A 13,205-nucleotide genomic window follows, 5' to 3' on the forward strand; every position below is an offset into this window, starting at 1 on the left:
ATTTCTATATGCAACGGATCCAACTAAAAGTAAACAAGAGTCTAACTGAATGTTCAATGTTCTATATACATCTATGCAACTGCTGTTCATTAATAATAGAACAGAATAATAAATGAATAGGCTATGTGGAACCGGTAAAATACATCAGCTCAGATTTAAAAGTCGGGCTATCCAAAAATCCCTAAACCTATTATCTCAAAAGAGCAAGCTCACTTATTTTACAGTAGGTCAAATGATCCAATTACACATGTATGGAGGAACAAAGTGGCAAACATTCTCCAGGGTAGGTATGTGTGCAAACACTTTATTTCTTGGGTTTGGCCGGTGATTTTTATTAAAATCAAAATACAAATACACATGGAGTCAAACATTGGGTGTTGTGCAAATGTGTGCCTGAAGGCATAGTACTCTACCATACAGGAAACAAGTAACAACAGTCATATTGCACTGGTACCCAACAATGGAGACAATAAGGTTGAGGAAATGTTTGATCAGTCAGTATTGCACATTCTGGACTTAATTTAACCATTTTTAGAATGCAATGCTTTACAAAAGCGGTTGGTTCTTACTTCAAAGTATAGCACCTAAAATAAAGACACCAGTACACAAAAAATTAAAAAATAAACATGACAGACATTTCTAGAATCTGCTTCTTGAATGCACTGTGTTACACCAGTAGAAATAAAGTATATAGCCCAACAAATGTTCATATAAAAATAGACAGATTACATTCAATCCAACTCTATAGAATCATATCATTCCCATTCTAAAAACAAGTATGCCCACTCTAAAAAAAGCTCAAGCTTTAAATGAGAACAATCATGCAACAACTCAAATTTCTTAAATTATATATTTAAATACACTTATTCTACGATTAGTGATATTTAACACCTGTTAAATTGAAGCAAATCCTCTTGTTGAAGGAAATCACCTCAGATCTGAAGGCCTTACCACCTTTCTGTATGATATATTGTGTAAATAATGTGTTAGTCTTTATATGGTCCCAAGGAGCCATTGATAGTTAACGATGGTTAAAACTCCAGCAGGTGTACCAAACAACATCTAATCACAGTCACAAACCATATAAAGAGCAGGAGAGTACTGTAAATGGTTTAACCTTGGTGTTGAGTTCAGGATCATCTAGTTAAGGTGTGACAATGCAAGGCTTAATCAATATCATTACCGTCACTATTCCATGTGATCTTTTGTGTTATTTGGAAAAATCGTGAAATGCAATGGAAGAACTGAAAAGCAGATAGGTGGGTAAAATGCACCGAGGACCATGCAGGAGCTGTAAATGGTGGCTTTGTGGTGTGGCATCATTACTTTTTCCATATCTGCCCATTCTTACAGAGAATCCATTTGATCACCACTAATTTACCTCCGAATACCTGATCACAAATTCAGAGTGCAACACTATTTTTTAAAATAGCTTCAAAAGCCATTACATTTTTCTATTTCCCTTTTCTCACACGCACTAAGTAATTCCATCATCTTCAGTTTATTGCTTTCTTTAAGTGGAACTGGAATGCATCAGATATTAATTTATGAACAGGTCTTGCATTTCTACATCCTGCTCTGCATAATATAGCCTGCAGACTTTGACTGATGCCATTGGGTGGATGGACATATTTTTTCGACATTATCTACACTCAGATTGAACATTACTTGAGGCTGTGAGAGAGAGAGAGAGAGGGCAGAGAGAGAGGGCATACCAACATTGGTATGTGAAATGGTGCTCCTTATTTTTTCTGTGTGTCAGCAAACAAATTTATCAGTGGATCCCTATTAGTTTCCTACAAAGTCATGTCAGAGAAAGACGCATGTCTTTTTGGTGAATGTTTTTTTTCTGTCAAACAAAAGTACTTTGCTGTCAAATTCTGTTTAGTGTACTGGTTGATCAGCAGCCTCATTAATCCCTCATTTACCATCAATTATAGTGTTACTCTTACCCCTTCCTCTTTATGTGCGAGTATTGGGGGCACACTAGGACATGTTGGACATAGTGAGGGCTGAGGCATCCGTGCTACGGGGGTCCTTGACTCCAATGATGAGGTCATTAGTTCTTCGGGTGCCCTCAACCATTGAGAGAACATCTCTCCTCTCAACTTTGTGACCTTTGGCCTGCAGCAGTTCCACGTCTTCATCTAGAAACTCAGCTGTAAGAAAGTAGGAGAAAGTGGGAGAGGTAGGATGATCTGAGGTTAGTGAGAAGCATGAACAATGAAAAATAAATGTCAAACTGAATAAGGCTTCCTTTACACCTGTTATTCAAATGTAATGTTGACCAGATAATGGAAAATAACACTTGGTGTGTCTTCACACAGAAGGTGTAGCAATCACAGTCCGTTCAGATTGTATGTCTATGAGGACTTTCAGTCATGCAGGTCATAGTATATCATGTTTAAAACCAAGAGCACGCCAATGGCTTTGACTTAGAATTTAAAGCTATGATCAGATTATATTTAGATCTAAGCCAGATCCAAAACTTCAGATCCAGGAATATCCTGATCTTTGCTCTGTATTGGATCAGCTTGCTAATGAATCACAAATGGATATCTATCATTCCTGGTGCCACCAAGTTTTGCAATATGGGTTTTGCAGAATTTACAAACTTTATATTTATGCTGCTTCCCATAAAGAAATTGCTGACTAATGTTCTCAGTACACACAGAATTCATTCAACATTATACTGTAACATGACAACCCTTTGTTTGAGGTACTTCCTGCCTTCTCACTGACCCATCTGCTTTGCATAGTATACACACATCTATGGTCTGATGTTAATGTAAATACTGGTCCAAGGGCACTATTGGATAGGAAATCAGAACTGTAATTGGAAACAAAATCTGTCAATCTGTCCACAGTTTTTGAAGTTCACTCTGTCATATTAGCACCAAACTACACAATAGATTGATCAGTTGGAAAAACTCACAGTCCACCAGGAGGGTGTTGGGCTGCAGCTGTGGGTGGAGTCTACCATATGCTAAACTGTCACTCATGTTTTTACGTGAAGACAAAACATTCATCAGCACCTGTGAAGGATAAGGAAACAGAATTGATATGTATAATAATACAACATACATAAATCCATCCATCTATTTTACGCTGCTTATCCACAGTCGGGTCACAGTGGTGGCAGGTTAAACTAGGTAGTCCAGACATCCCTCTCCCCAGCAACATTTTCCATCTCCTCCTGGGGTATTCTGAGGCATTCTCAGGCCAGAAGAGAGATATAATCTCTCCAGTGTGCTCTGGGTTTACCACGGGGTCTCCACCAGTCTACGAGTTGGATGAGCATAGAAAACGTCAAATGGAAGGTGCCTAGGAGTCATCCTGGTCAGACACACAAACCACCTCAACTGGCTCTGTTAGATGTGAAGGTGCAGCAGTTCTACTCTGAGCTTCCCCTGGCTGTCTGAGTTCCTTACCATATCTCTGCGCGTGAGCCCAGACACTTAAAGGAAACTCATTTTGGGCCCCCTTGTACCCACAATCTCATTTTTTCGGTCACCACACAGAACTCATGACCATTGCATTACTGCTGACGCTGCACAAATCTGCCTGTCAATCTCTCATTAATGAACAAGACCCCAAGATACTTTAACTCCTTCTTGAAACCTTGAAATCCTGTGCATGACAATCACAAACTGATTCGGTGAAAGCCCTGATGAAAATGTGTTTGACTTCATGCCGAAAATATGGATCAAAACTTTCTCTCTGGTTATATAAAGATTGAATAGCTTGTAGAAATGGCCCTGATACCCCATACTCCCCCACAAGACTCCTCGAGGGACACTGTAATAAGCCTTCTCCATATCCCAAGCCTGCCCAGGTCCCTGAATTTGCCTGCCGCCCATCTTACACTTCTACCAACCCTGATTCCTATCTCTTTAAGTGGTGGGCTCACCCCACCACTTTGTCTGCTCAGTTGGGCCTCATGGGTCAAAGCCTGGACAGCAGACATTCGCCGGTGAGCTCCCCCTCCCACATCTGGTTCCAGGAGGGTGCCCATAATTTAACTGTGATGACTAACATGGGGTGTATAAGATATTTCATTTGACTCAAACAGCAGGACAAAACCAAAATGCTTTTCCAGAAAGGAGTATTAACACATTGATAAAAATCTAATGATCAGTCATGGATCCAATTAATCAATATGTAAATAACCTGTGTAATGCCACTGAGAGCTTTCTCTCCATTAGAAGATCCAACGGCCACGTATGTGCCACATAACCCCACGGCTGGCCTCACGGCTGTGGGCATCAGGAAGGACATGGGCCTCTTCCCAGGCTGGAGGCTGTTGTGCTAGAGCAAACAAGAGCAAACACCATGAGAACCAAGAGAAGCTATGATATACTGTATATTTAAATGAGAAATAAATTAATAATTAATAATAAGGCACAATTACTGGGTTAGGTGATGAACTCTGTGTTTTATTTGGCCAGGAGAAGTCCAGGATCTGGCTGTTCAAAAGGATTCCTGAGGGAGTCACTATCCCACTGCCAAATGGTTTGTTTAGAGAACTGCAACAGCCAAAAATAAGAAAAGGTCTTGGTTTAAGTTTCCCAGTAATATCAATTCACTCTTAATTATCACAGGGATATGCCTAAACAGACAATGTGCAATAGCAGCTCAATCTAAGCTCGACATACCTCACGACTGACACAATATGGTCGTCTGGGCCCATGACCATGACCTGTGCAGCTGTTGCACCCTTCTCCAAGGTAAATGATGAAGTGTAATGGCTGACAGGGAACGCCTGAGAGTCATTGATCATATGGCGGAGTACGGTGGCCCATGATTTGCTGGGAGATGGGAATATCAAAGTACAGGGTTCAATGAACACGCCGTACTGAATTAGGATGGATACACATTAAATCTTTAAAGACAAAAAATTATCTCTACCTCTGCATCTTGGAGACAATCTCTGATACAGAAGTGTCATACATAGGGTCTCCCAGCTCACTAGCCAAGGCCAAAGCTATCTTCACAGACTGGGAAAGTAATGCAAAATTAATACAAATGCACACCAAATTACTGCATTTGGTAAACTGTACTGTTTATGCTGTATAGTGATGAAGCAGTTAGTACAATACCTCTGCAATCCAGTGGTAGGTGCTGTTCCTGGGAACCTGGCTGGTGATATTGTAGCCTTCCAGGATATTGAGAGCAGTGATCAGGGCAACGCCAGCATGGGGGGCTGGGGCTGCCATCACATGATGTCCTTCAGAAACACCAAAAAATCATAATAAGGAAAAATTAATGATTTCAATAGTGAAACTGAGTGATTTCAGTGGCAAAGTTACAAAGAATAAAGCGCAGACAAGCAGAATATAAGTAACAATGTAAATGTAGTGTACAAAGTATAAAGCAAAGGAAAATTACAAAACCTCAACATACTGTTACACGTTTTTTTGCACCATTTGTGCTCAGTGTGCCAAAGAAAGTATCACGTAGTACAATACAGATATAAAACATTTTTACAAAATACTCATTAAACAATTATAGAAATACTTTGATATATGCAAGAAATAACAGATGAGAGAAAATGTAAAAATGTGAGGAGAAAGAAAATGTAAAGATACAGCCTACACAGGATGTGTGTCATGTCCATTATATTTGCATTTGGGTCAACAACAGCCATGCTTATGCACACAAAATATTCAAGTGTGCAGGTGTGCACTGTTTACACACTTCACCTTGTCAACATGCATGTGTCTTTATTAAGTATATATTTGAAGGACATACTTTATTTACAGGAACACTTAAAGAAATTTTCAGGTTAAATTAATGTTATGCTACTGTATCTGAGTGTTAAAGATACTTAGCAATCTGGCTGGACAATAAACTCACTTTCCAGATCCATGTGTAACACCTGCCCAGCAAAATGAAGGTCAAATCGGCTTTTTGTATAGAAAGAAATCTTACTCTCTTTTGCGAGTCGGAGGACCATCGTGCAGTCTAGTATTCTGTCTGCTCTTGATTATGGTGATATTCTGTATATGCATGCCTCTCTTTCCACCTTAAAGCCTCTGAACTCTGTCTTTCACAGTGCACTGTGCGTTTTCACTGATGATAAATTCCTCACCCACCCTTGCATCTTGTATGAAAAGGTGTGATGGCCCTCCTTAAAAAACAGAAGGGAATTACATAGTATGTTATTTATGTATAAGGCTCTACTGCTCTCTGGTCTCATATTAAAACAGTACTAACAATGTCTAGTCAAAGGATATTTTAACATTAGCTGGACCACATTTTCAGATTGAGCTTGGGAGAACTGGGTTCAGTTACTATGCTCCATACAAATGGAATGAGCAGCAGAAAACTTTGAAACAGAAATGTCTTATTTTATTTGAGGATTTTAAAAGACTGTACTCACGTATTTGCAATTCCACTTGTAACTGCTTTTCTGTAAGTAACACTGTTGGAACTGCTTGTATGTGTGAATTTCTGTCTGTCCATATTTAAACTATATATGTTTTTTCTTGCACACAGTCCTCTCTTGAAATAGATCACAATCTCAATGAGACTATGGCTAAATAAAGGATTAAATAAATCAATAAAAAAAATCTGAACAGGCCTTTACCCTGATAGGTGATTTCTGCTGGCTGCTGTAAGACTGTGCTGTAGTTTCCAAAGTCATCTTCTGTGAGGACTCCTCCTTTTGCTTGCACCTATTAAAAATGCATAGTGAGTTTAAATTTAAAGTTGACAAGTTATCTTGTACACTGCCATCACCAACAGGGCAATTCAACAGTCAAAAACAGTCAAAAATTCTACTACTTTATCTAGTAGACTCACAAATATATTCATAGTCAACTAACACACAGTTAATCTAAATGACAGTGGTGTTTTTAGTTAGACACTTGTTTAGTTGTGTGTGACTTAAAGTTAGAGCTGCTCTCTTTTCAAATTAAACAACAAGGACTGCGTCCCTTCTTTTAGAAGACAGAGACTGAAATTAGCAATACTCCTGTGCAAATGTCATAGCCTGGGGTAACATAGATGACTGCAGTTCTTTTTTAAGTTTTCCCTTTTTCACATTACACTTGATGCCTGTCTCACTGTACTGTATTTGTGTTCTATCACTATATTATTTACATACAGTATGTGAAGAAGAAATTATTAAATGAGCTGATTTTGTTTGTTCCGAATTGAAGTAACCTGAACTTCAAAACTCATTTTCAAATGATATTCCATATTTGATTTCTGATCACATTTTGTGACATTACTGTAACTAATAGATACTGTTTTTTAATCATTCATTTAGACCACACAATTATGAGTAAAAATTACCTGACATCATTATTTTGTCACAATATGACAGTACTGGCTTATTACCACACCCTGGCCAAAATGTGAAAAGCTGAAGTCAAAGTAAAACAAGGACTTAGTGTTTGAGGGGTAAGTGACTCCCCATGTAGACTATGCAGAATTCATGACTATATGACTTATATAATCATACATGGAGATAGGGGAAAAAAATTCCTTACTGCAGCCACCATCTCCTGCGTCAGGTTTGCACTGTAGAATTCCGATATCCCTTTAACTGCAACAGCATCCAATATGGATGCCAAATCGAGACGTCTGGTGAACAATCCAGAGAGCGGGGCCTGGCCGTTGGGGAGGAATAATTCCCGAAATGCATCAGAGATGTTTTTGTCCTTAACTTTAGCCAGTGCTTCAGCTAGGGAGAGAGAGCAAAGGAAAATGAGATCATCTAATCTTTACATGACTTCCCTTCATGTTGTTGATGAGCAACACTGAGGCTGCAGGGACAGTGACATTAGTGACATTAGTGACAGTGACTTCACCCAGTGATTTCTACTACATTACACTATACTTACCTAAGTCATGGGTAACATTGAATCCATTTCTGGCCACATCTGCTGCCATGGTAACCACATCCTCCCACGACATCCTGGGAAAATCAAACGCCATGTAAGTTTGGCTTGGTTTACAAATGTTTAAAATTCATACATACCATCTGAACTCCTCATTTTAAAAAAGAGACTATTCTGCCAAATTGATAATTCACAATAGGCCATCATAACTCTTAATCTGTATGCATGGATCAAGCAAGTTAGATGGTGCTGTAACATCATCCACAGCAGCTGAGGCTTAAGGACACAGATAATGACACAGCAGACTAATTGCAGCCCAACACTCTGGCTAAAAAAAACAAAAAAAACATGTCTTTTGTTTTAACACGGCTGCTGATACTTTCACTATGAAATCTCACTCCTTTAGTTCTGGATATTGAAACAAACAGAGGCTTCGTCTGAGCTGATATAAATATCTGCTTTTGCTATTCTTGTCTAAAAAGCATTAGACAAAATGAAGGAAAACAATATTCTGTCTTATGTTTATTTATAAAGGGCATTTAATACACTGTGTGTCACAAAGTGAAACAAACAATATGAAAGAATGATGCAGAATGTGCAAGGACTGCAATTATTGTTACCCTACCTGCCATAGAGCTGGTGTGCCTGATGCATCCCACTGAGCATGCCTGGTACTCCCACTAGCAGGCCAGGCTGAAGTGCAACAAGAACAGGATGCACATGTTAACCTTGGTACATAACAATAACAATTATACTGTCTTCTGCTCTCTTAGTAAACTGTAACAAGAATGAATAAGAGTACTGCAGAAAAACGGCATACATTATAATCAAGGTTTGTCTGCATCATCTCTTCGTGGATGGCAGATGGTGCCGTCTCTCTGAAATCGATGACCCTCGTCTCATTCTTACGGATGTCATGCACCAACATAACTCCGCCACTATATAAAACATCAACAACAAAGGATTAAGTTGTCATCTTCTTTGTATCCAGCCAAGCTTAAGAACCTCAGTGGTATTCCTGTTTAGAGGAGATTAATATGTTTTATATCACCCACCCTCCCAGACCAGAGGTGTGAGGGTGGACAATTCCCAGACAGAGGGCAGCAGTAATGGCAGCATCAACACTGGACCCCAGCCTCCCCAGAACATCGAAGGCAAGAGATGTACACTGTGCCACATCTGTCACCACTGCTCCCTGGTTAAAGACCTTGCAAAGAACAGAAGAACAAAGACAGAAGTGAGAGACTGTCTTTGCACTGACTTGGGCTTGTGTGGGAGGACACATGTGAAATCACCCATAATCCCATAATCAGTTGAGAAAAGCAACACCATTGCAACATGGTTACAAAAGTACATCTGCAGCTAACGCACAGACACACAGAAACACAGACACACCTACCTGTGGGTCTCCAAAGTAGATCTGCATGATGAGAGCTACAGTGACTCCTGTGGCAAAGGTGAGACAGGCTGTGATGATGACTGTCAGTCCATCTCGCTGGCAAGCACATTCTTCTGTAAAGGGGTCTCTATTGGTCTCCTGCAGGGATACTACATCATGGCTGGCCAGGTCAGAGGCTGAGGAAGGGAGTCGCTGGAGGCGAGCTGACTTCAGAAACAGATCTGGGTCTGCAACGTGCAACACAAACCAAACGGATTGGACTAAACAGGAAAGACCAGGACAACCACGATTTTTGGTATGTGATGTTGAATATATTCTGTTCCCTCACACCAAACTCTATTTAAAACTTAAAGTAGCCACGCTATCAAGGGTAGCTATTCCAATAACTGAATAATTTTGATCAAGCATTTTTGTAAGAATAAAAAATTCAAATACTTTCTTGTTCCCACTTCTCAGATGTGAGGAATTGTAATAGTAACTTGAATATCTTGGGTTTTAGATGATTAGTTAAACAAGACAATTGAGGAAATCACTGAGGCTATAGAGAATTGCGATGCACATTTTATAGAATAAACAATTAATCGAAAACATAGCTTGATAATTTTAATAACAATTAATTGCAGTGTGTACAGTGTTGCTTGATGAATCCACACCCAGAAACCTAAAGACATTCAATATAGTGTTTGTATTTTGTAGAACAGGATCTAACTGACCTGTATCTTGTTCACTGAGGACGTTGTCATCATCTTTGCGAGATTTGAGGGTGTTTTCCCCAGACATTGCATCGTCCTCTGGCAGCCTGGGGAAGCTGGTGATGCTCATGTAGTCCACGGGAGAATAGGCACTCCCCAAGGTTGTCTCCGGATTTGCATCTTTATCCGCCACACACCCACTTGGGTACCCTGCCATGATTTCAGGAGCAGGACTGTGCATGACTACTATTGGTCTTGCAGTCACACAGTTAACCTATCTTTATCTTGAAGGTGTGAGGGAGTTAGGGTATGATGTTCATACTTCCAGTCACATCTGTTTCTTGTCTGGGATGATCAGACACACACCTGTCACTGTCATCCAGATGAAAAATCCCTAAAATATACCTGTATGAGCCACTAGTGATGCTGTGCTGAAGAATTACTTCATCTGCTTGATTTGCCTTCTAACATCCCACTATATCACAATTCTGCTACAGGGAATTGTAGTTTTCTTGTATGATACTGGCACCCTCACTACAAGATCACTGCAGTTGCTTCTTCTTAGAGGATATTTTTGATAGGCCAAGACACGGGTGTGTAGCTCCGATGATGATGCATTTTTTCCAGTCATGTAAAGCTGCCACCTGCAGAGGTTAGCAAAGCATGCAAGTTAACTAGTTTTCCCCCCGAGAAGCATTTATGTAACCGCTAAGGTTATATCCGTCTCCATTTAACATGCAGTGTCATTACACAAGGCAAACATAGCCTACTGCAAATATTGACATGCGACAATATGTCTGCCTCTTTCTGTCTGTGCCGAACAAAAGCAATTAACTTTCCTGGTGACTGGTTACATTTTGAAACAACAGCGTTTTACACAACTCAAACACAGAGGCGAGCCAGAGGCGCTATTTATCTGCGTATCCTGTTTCTCCACCGCGCTGTCACAAGCTAACGCATCTTTTTTTGTTAATTCTGTGCGAATATGCGGCTACAAAGAACTCGAAGCTAGCTTAATGTTACTTACCGTTGTTGTAAAAATAGGTGAAGTCAAATAAAAACCATCCTCGACGGTGTTATTGTGGGTTTTAAAACAGGGCAGGTGAGATGAGGTGAGTGGAGCTCTCCCGTCACCAAGACTACACGAGCTCCTGAATCTCGACGCCGTCGGACAGGGAAGTTAGCTTCACATTATAGCTCCGCAGAACCGGTAGGACTTGACATACAAAATAGCTAGCTGGATTCCAGGTGCATGTTTTTGGATGCCCTTTTGACTGTGAGCTGAGTACCAAGGATAACTTGGAATTATTTGTTAAACACAGAATTGACATAAATCCACACGTATTCACAAAGGAAATACGGCTGTTGGCTGCATTGTCTGTATTGAATAGCTTAGTAGTACCAATACCAGACTTACTTCACGGTAGATGGCGTTGAGGGCCACTAAATCTCATCTCCACACACAGTTGATAACCAAATCCCCTTTCAGCACAGGTGCTTTTAGCCATTTCCCATTGACTGTTATTAGTGGGGAATGGGAAACCCCCACCTAGGAGGCAAAGGCCCTTAAAGTTTCCGCTTTAAGTATTTTTTAAACTCGTGAACCGGATAAACAGGTTACAGCAGGTCTGCAGAATACCTGTTCCAATTACAACCCTTCTCACCTTCCCATAATCTCCAAGGGAGGCTCAGGCCAAAAAAAGAGAGAGAGAGAAGGTTTTGGGCTGCTCCTGACCCACTTTAAGCATAGCAGGGTCGTCATTTCTTCAAGCATCAACCAGTACTCTAATACTCTAGTCTTAAGCAAAAAAATCACTAGCACCAGCTCCTCAAATGTAAATATCTGCAGTTTTTCCAGGTTTCTATGAATGTCAACATGTTTGGGTTTTGGTCAGACAACAAAAAGCAAATTGAATATATCAACTTGATTTCAAGCATTAATTGTGGGGCATTCCTCTACTGTTTTCTGACATTTTATAGCACTGAACAATCAATCAGTTCTTGAAGACAATAATTGCTAATAATAATATGAACTTGTTCAATATTTTCTACCTGAAACAGAAAAAAGCAATTTGATAAGATAAATAAGCTGAAACAATTAAGGTTTTAAAACTGGAGTCCCTCTACAAGACAAGACCACAAGATGGAGGATGGAGTACCAGTCATACTTGATATTGTACTTTAGTGGTGCAAAAAAAAAAAAAAATGGGATTAATCCCATTTTTTTTTTTTTTAAAAAAAAAAAAAATGGGATTAATCCCATTTTTTTTTTTTTTAAAAAAAAAAAAAATGGGATTAATCCCATTTTTTTTTTTTTTAAAAAAAAAAAAAAATGCGATTAATCACATTATATAGAATCAAATTTTATGGTGTATCTGGTGCTTTTGTGGCCCCTGGCCACTTGCCAGATTTGCCCAGTTGGTAATCTGGTCCTTTAACAAGGCTTACTCTTTTTTTGTTCCCCAGCTTTTGAACAGGTAGCAGAACATCTAAGAGTCTCGATTGACAGTGTGAGCTACAGTACTCAACAGGAAATAATTTTACTTGCTTCAGTCCACAGTGAGGTCAGAGGTGCTGCAACAATAGATGTTATTTCATTTGCTATATTTGGCCCAATTAAAATTGATCGCCGGTCTGTACATGCATCATTTTGCACGTCTTCTCATTTTTTGCTTACTTTTATTTTCTCCCTTTGTCAGGCCTTGAGCCTAAGACACTAAGTCCATATTATGCACCCCACCCATATTCAGTCCACATACTGTTTACAGTCCATTACCACACCCGTCTGTTCACCTCTTCCCTTTGTTGCGCACTGTGAACTTCCACCTACATTCATGCCGTCATCTCCAAGGTAGACAGTAGTGGAATGTTACAAAGTATTCACTGATGTACTATACTTTACAATTTTAGCCAGCCGACTTGTTCTTTACTTGAGTATTTCCACTAGATGTTGAAAGGAAATATTGTACTTTTTATTCCACAACATTTATTTGACATCTATGGTTAAGACCAGTTTATAAAATATGTTGTATTGTTTAAGATTTAACTACCCAAATGTATTTAAATCACTTAAAATTAGCTCCTTCTCAACCAGCTACAACATCATGTAACACTGAAAGGGACTATTCTGCTGCATAATGAACTCTTTTACTCTTGTTACTGTAATCACATTTTACTTCCTTAGTGCAATTTAAATGCTGATCTTTTACTTGTAATGGAGTGTTTTTACATTGTGGTATTTTACTTAGGTAAAGGGTCTGAATTGTT

At 39.4% G+C, this 13,205-nt stretch overlaps 1 protein-coding gene across 1 annotated transcript; it reads right to left on the reverse strand.

Moving 5' to 3' along the window:
- Window positions 1–284: 284 nt before the first annotated feature.
- Window positions 285–11,160, reverse strand: ggt7 (gamma-glutamyltransferase 7). The gene is made up of 16 exons (XM_022741963.1): window positions 10,966–11,160; window positions 9,960–10,582; window positions 9,247–9,473; window positions 8,903–9,054; window positions 8,668–8,785; window positions 8,473–8,540; window positions 7,851–7,924; window positions 7,497–7,690; window positions 6,590–6,677; window positions 5,100–5,227; window positions 4,909–4,997; window positions 4,656–4,808; window positions 4,412–4,526; window positions 4,171–4,308; window positions 2,936–3,035; window positions 285–2,159 (listed from the first exon to the last, which is right to left on the reverse strand). The coding sequence occupies exons 2-16, from the start codon at window positions 10,177–10,179 to the stop codon at window positions 1,987–1,989; spliced, it is 2,037 nt and encodes a 678-aa protein (XP_022597684.1). The 5' UTR covers window positions 10,180–10,582; window positions 10,966–11,160; the 3' UTR covers window positions 285–1,986.
- Window positions 11,161–13,205: the final 2,045 nt, after the last annotated feature.

Source organism: Seriola dumerili, unplaced genomic scaffold, assembly GCF_002260705.1.
Source record: "Seriola dumerili isolate Sdu_G_001 unplaced genomic scaffold, Sdu_1.0 BDQW01000057.1, whole genome shotgun sequence".
In the NCBI taxonomy this organism is placed as follows: domain Eukaryota; kingdom Metazoa; phylum Chordata; class Actinopteri; order Carangiformes; family Carangidae; genus Seriola; species Seriola dumerili.